The sequence below is a fragment of the Triticum dicoccoides genome, chromosome 1A (genome assembly GCF_002162155.2).
Source record: "Triticum dicoccoides isolate Atlit2015 ecotype Zavitan chromosome 1A, WEW_v2.0, whole genome shotgun sequence".
Taxonomy (NCBI): Eukaryota; Viridiplantae; Streptophyta; class Magnoliopsida; order Poales; family Poaceae; genus Triticum; species Triticum dicoccoides.
The window spans coordinates 418,147,448-418,152,455 of NC_041380.1; the positions used below are offsets into that span (position 1 = coordinate 418,147,448).

The window sequence follows — 5,008 nt, forward strand, 5'->3', positions numbered from 1 at the left end:
TAAAAGTTTTGAAGACTTAATGGGATAGATCATGTTTTAGATTCCAATGTATTGACTAAATTCGCTACAAAAATGGCGAACTCTAGAATTTGAATTTGGCCGATGTTTTTTCTCCAAAATTTAATATATTTTGTGGTATTTGCAAATCTCAATCAGGTCTAAAAATAATAAGAAACTAAATTTCATACTCTCAAGCTGGTGGCATCTGTCGGTGCAAGCGGTGACCAGTGTGTGATGTGGTGTCAATGGGAAGTAGTCCATAGTCTTCCCTCGAGATGTACCACGGTGTTTGCCGAACCTTGTTAACAAATCTAGTTTTTCTAGGTATTGATGTGATTGCTTGTTCATCGGTGCATCATAAGATGAAGGAAAATTTTACATGCAACTTAGAAATAGACAAGCACTCTTTTCTAAAATAACACAGTTCATAGTTTAAAATCATTCGTATGTGTATATTGTGTCAGTGTAAACTTGTAGGTGTAGAGTCAAAATTATACTAAACTCTTTTCTAACTCGACGCCCGAACATACACATAACCTCGGTATTACAAAATCAACACCGTTGCATTGTACGATGCAATGGAAGGTGACATGCTAGAAGCGAACAAATGAAAAAAGGTGTGATACTTCCTCCCATCCAAAATAAGTGTTGTGGTTTTTGTTCAAAATTTGAACAAAAACCACGGCACTTATTTTGAATCGGAGGGAGTATGTTTTTTTCCAAACGAGAGGACTACATGTGATCACTATAGAAAGAATAAGACAAACTTGGAAAACTCTGGCTCACTGTGAGTTCTGGAAGTAGGCCCTGGGTTTAGTGCTCCTCTTCTTATAGGCTTCAGTTTCTAAGGCCTGCCTTGTGCCACCACAGTTTCCTATGCACTATCACCCTCTTTCTCCTTTTGCCAAAACTCTGAAACATCACTATGCCCTTCAAACTCTGGCCTTCCTTCTACAACACAATTTTCTTCTCCGTTCACAAAAATTTCTTAACATCTCTTTCTAGACTTGTAAGACATCTTTTTGCCTCTATAATCATCCCTATCAATCTCAAAGTCTAAAGATGATTTGTCCATCTCATCTTCTCCACAAGCATCCCCATCTTCACCACCATCCTCATCTTCTTCAGTAGCATCCCCATCTTCAGTATGAGCTTCTACAGTGTTCAAACTGCAACTCTGTTGTGTGTTCAGATTTGCTTCAAGAGGGTGAACAACACCATCTTGTAATAGACTTAACACAAAACCAGGCCCCTCCACTAGGAAGCATATTGGAACTTGTTCTTCTACCCCATATTAAATTTATCATCTCTATCTTCATTAGCCTTGGTATGATATTCAGAACTATCACATCATAGTGGTCAATCATTTCCTCTACTGCCTCTTGACTGTCCAGAAGTAATAACCCATCCATACCAATTCCATCATCCTTCAGCTAATACATGTAGTCACCCGACCCATACCTTTCAGTCTCAGTAAGTGCAATCAAATTGAGAAATGTGATGCCTGAAAGAGAGAAGCTTATTTTCATGTTGTCTTTGCCCTAGAAATGCAGTCTTATCTCCCAAATGGCATCATCTAGCATGTATTAAATAAATTGTTAACTCACAAATCTTTCTGACGCGTAGTCAAATAAAAACTTAACTAAATAAATGTGTTGCTATAAAATTCAGTAATGTCAACCAGCAGTACTAAGTCAAATTCCAGAGCTAATGAGTAGAAGTGCTGATGCTTGCTTAATCCAAGCATAATTGCATCTATATTCCCTATCTAAACCACCTACACCGAGTATAAAATCCTACGTACTTATCTAAATCACTATTGCATCCAAAGTAAACTGAAATTTTCAAGAATTAACTACTAACCTAAGTTCAGTCATCCACAACTACTTCAATTCAAGTCAAGGAGTAGATGTATATAACAAACTTACTCAACGCCTTCAATCTAGAGGCCCAGCGGTGGCAGCCCGCCGAATCCGTGGCAACAAGAGCCCTGATCGCTTTGTACTCAAGCGACGGCTCCTGATTCTCCGGTGGAGAGGGCGTAGGTTGTGCCTCTCGTGTAGTCTGCTCCTGCCGCGGCAGTGTAGGCTGTGGCGGCGGCTACGTTGCGAAGCTACCGCCGCCCGGCCAGTTATCCACTTCCGAATAATCTCCGCCCCATCCCCCCGTGCCGCCTCCCCCCATAGGGTCGCCGTCGTCGAGTGCTTTCGTCGTCGCCGCCATTGCTTAGGTCTACCAGATCGAGGGAGAGAGAGAGGAGACAGAGTGAGCGGGAGTGAACCGGCTCGGGTCGTCTTGACCCAGTCGGAACGGTTGCGCCCTGATGGCCGTTAGCACACGCGCCGTCTGCTAGAACCCACGTGGACCCGACGGGTGGGCTAGAGATGTCATAACCGCACTTAAATTTTAACCATTCGGTCACTTAGGTTTTTTGGAATAACCAATCAAATTTGTGGTAGCATTTTGTGAAATTAAGAAAAATGATAGTTTTTCATAATCTTAACCTTTAATGTGGTAGTTTTTTGCTATTTATTCCTCACTTCTCCATCGTGCCGTCTTCTATTCACCAAATTAACAGTGCGTTTTTGCACAAGCCACAGAAACCAAATGTAACATTTTTGTACCAGAAATCTCATGTACACATAGTATTCCACCATTTAAGTGTGTATTTCCCTAAATAAAATACAAAAACCGTCGTCTTAGCCCGGCTCATGTGTGGCCAGGCAGACCTCGAGTTTCCACAAAAGCTAGCACGTACTAATTTCTCTGCTATATATATACATGAAAGGATCGCAAACAAAGGTGTGGTCACCGATCCCTGTTGGCCCACGGGGACCTCCGCCGCTGGCCGTCAGTATCAAATAACTGACCAGCTGAACGATGTCGGTGGGTATACATCGCAGAACCCAGATGTTATACTTCTGAACGACCAACCGAGTGACTGATGCGGCAATGGTGCAGAGTTGGTCGACGACGCCTTTGGTGCACGCCGTGAGCTCCCCCTGCGGCACCCCCTCGCACGACCGCTGGCACAGCGTCACCACCGACTGCGCGCCGTCGATCAGCACGCTCGCCTCGTCGAAGGAGCCCGCGGTCATCTTCTCCGATGCTTGGCCCAGGAACTTCGCGGCCGACTGGTACCTGCCAACGGCCAGAGCAAACACGTCGCATGCAGAGATTACTACCTTGGATTAGTAATGGCTAGCTCTTCATCTTTGGTAAGGGTACTACCTCTCGGCGCAGTCCTCGACGCAGCGCTGGAGCTCCGGGCTCATGTTCTTGAGGTCTTCGGAGTCGAAGAGCCGTTGCAGGTGCGCCGCCGTCTCCGTCGCGTTCGACCCCGCCGCCATCACGGCCGCCTGGGCGAGCCCGGGCGTGTCCACCGGCGTCTTCTGGGCCGCCGGGCTCGACGACAGCAGCTGCACGCACAGCGCCTCCTGCTCGCCGGCGCTCTGGCACGTCTCCTGGAGGGTGGCCGGCGGCACGGCGACGGCGGAAGCGGCCACAAGGCACAAGGCGGCTGCGAAGGTGATCATGGACGAGGACGCCATTGGCGCGTAGGTATGGAAAATGTTGTTACTATTATCAGACGAGAGGCGTGAGCAGGGTATTTATCCTTGCGAGGTTTTTGCTAATTTTAGAATGGTTGCTTGTCGTTCAGCAACGGCAATTACAGGGTGTAAATGTGCTCGCTTTCGATGGCTGTGCTTGTTTTAAGGTGAAGAAGAAATGGATTGAATCACGTTCTTCTTAAAATATAAAGAATGACGTGTGGGCCAGCTAGCTTGGGGGTCCCATGGTAAGTAGGCAGTGAGTATGTTTTGAGCCAAAAGGAAATTTAGCTCACGCCCACCCACGCCTTTTATTTGATTTTAAAGTTTATACCATTTTTATCTTTTGAACCAAATGCTTGATTTATGTCCCATTTGGATTGTGATGTTCAAAAATCAATCTTAGACACATTTAAAAAAAAATCCAAATTGTGAAACTATAATGAAACTAAATTATCATTTTGACTCATTTCATTCGAATTTTTATGTTCTACTAATTTATCATGTTTTCCTTGTTTCTTACAAGTTCATTTCTATTATATATTTCTTCGAAATAAGTTTTCATATTATTTGGTTTAATTTTTCTCAGGGTTTCGCCTCGGTTCCAAAAATGCATTTTTTTAAAACATTTTTGTTGTAGTTTTATATGTATATGTCATCCTAATTTTACATGTTTTCAATGTTGTTTTGTGCGTGTATGTGAGCATTTTTGATAGTACCGTATTAAAAAAATGTTTACACACTTCTACGTGTTTCCATAATAATTTATTCTAGGTTTCATTACTGCTTCATTTCAGATTTCATATAATTTCTAATGTTGTTTTCCAACTTGAATTTGAACTTTTCAAAACGTGTTTAAATGTCATGAACACTAATAAGTAAACGGGTTGTAAATTGTATCGTTGTGTAAAAGATAGTGTTACACAGTTTAGAATCAACCTAAAGGCATGTGTCAATAGATCCAGGGTGAAAGAATAGAATAGATTGAGTACCATAACTGTCTGCCCCAAAACGGTGGATGGGTCACAGCAAAAGAACAGAGAAAATAAGGAAAATGGACTGAATATTCCAGTATGGTATAGGGATGCGTGAGCATGTGGCAAACTTTGATTGGCTACGAGGACTGGTAGAAACCGATTCCTAGAAAAAAAAATCACATTCTCGATCTCTAGCATTAACGTAGTACATCCTTTGCGTATATTGAGTCTCTTGGTCTAACGATTTGTTCATACAGTCAGAAAAGAGCGCCATTACAATTTAGTTTTGGAATATATAGGAATAAAAACACATATTGACATAAAAGATTATTAGTAGTAAAATGCACATGCAAATTGAAGTTAGAATTAGCTGTTTTTTAAGAACATGCATGATTACCTTTGATCTGTTGCGGATGTAGATAGTCCGTGTCTTTTTTCAAAGGTGACACCAGGTGAGGATGCTAATTGAAATGTGATTTT

At 42.6% G+C, this 5,008-nt stretch overlaps 1 protein-coding gene across 1 annotated transcript; it reads right to left on the reverse strand.

Moving 5' to 3' along the window:
- Positions 1-2,599: 2,599 nt before the first annotated feature.
- On the reverse strand, positions 2,600-3,551 carry LOC119296733. Its single transcript, XM_037574843.1, has 2 exons — positions 3,232-3,551; positions 2,600-3,141 (listed from the first exon to the last, which is right to left on the reverse strand). The coding sequence occupies exons 1-2, from the start codon at positions 3,549-3,551 to the stop codon at positions 2,748-2,750; spliced, it is 714 nt and encodes a 237-aa protein (XP_037430740.1). The 3' UTR covers positions 2,600-2,747.
- Positions 3,552-5,008: the final 1,457 nt, after the last annotated feature.

Excerpts from the sequence above, each read along its gene's own strand:
- LOC119296733 (XM_037574843.1), bottom strand. The coding sequence starts at position 3,551 with ATGGCGTCCTCGTCCATGATCACCTTCGCAGCCGCCTTGTGCCTTGTG. Across the intron at positions 3,142-3,231 it reads GTCGAGGACTGCGCCGAGAG|GTACCAGTCGGCCGCGAAGT; the intron begins GTAGTACCCTTA and ends GGCCGTTGGCAG.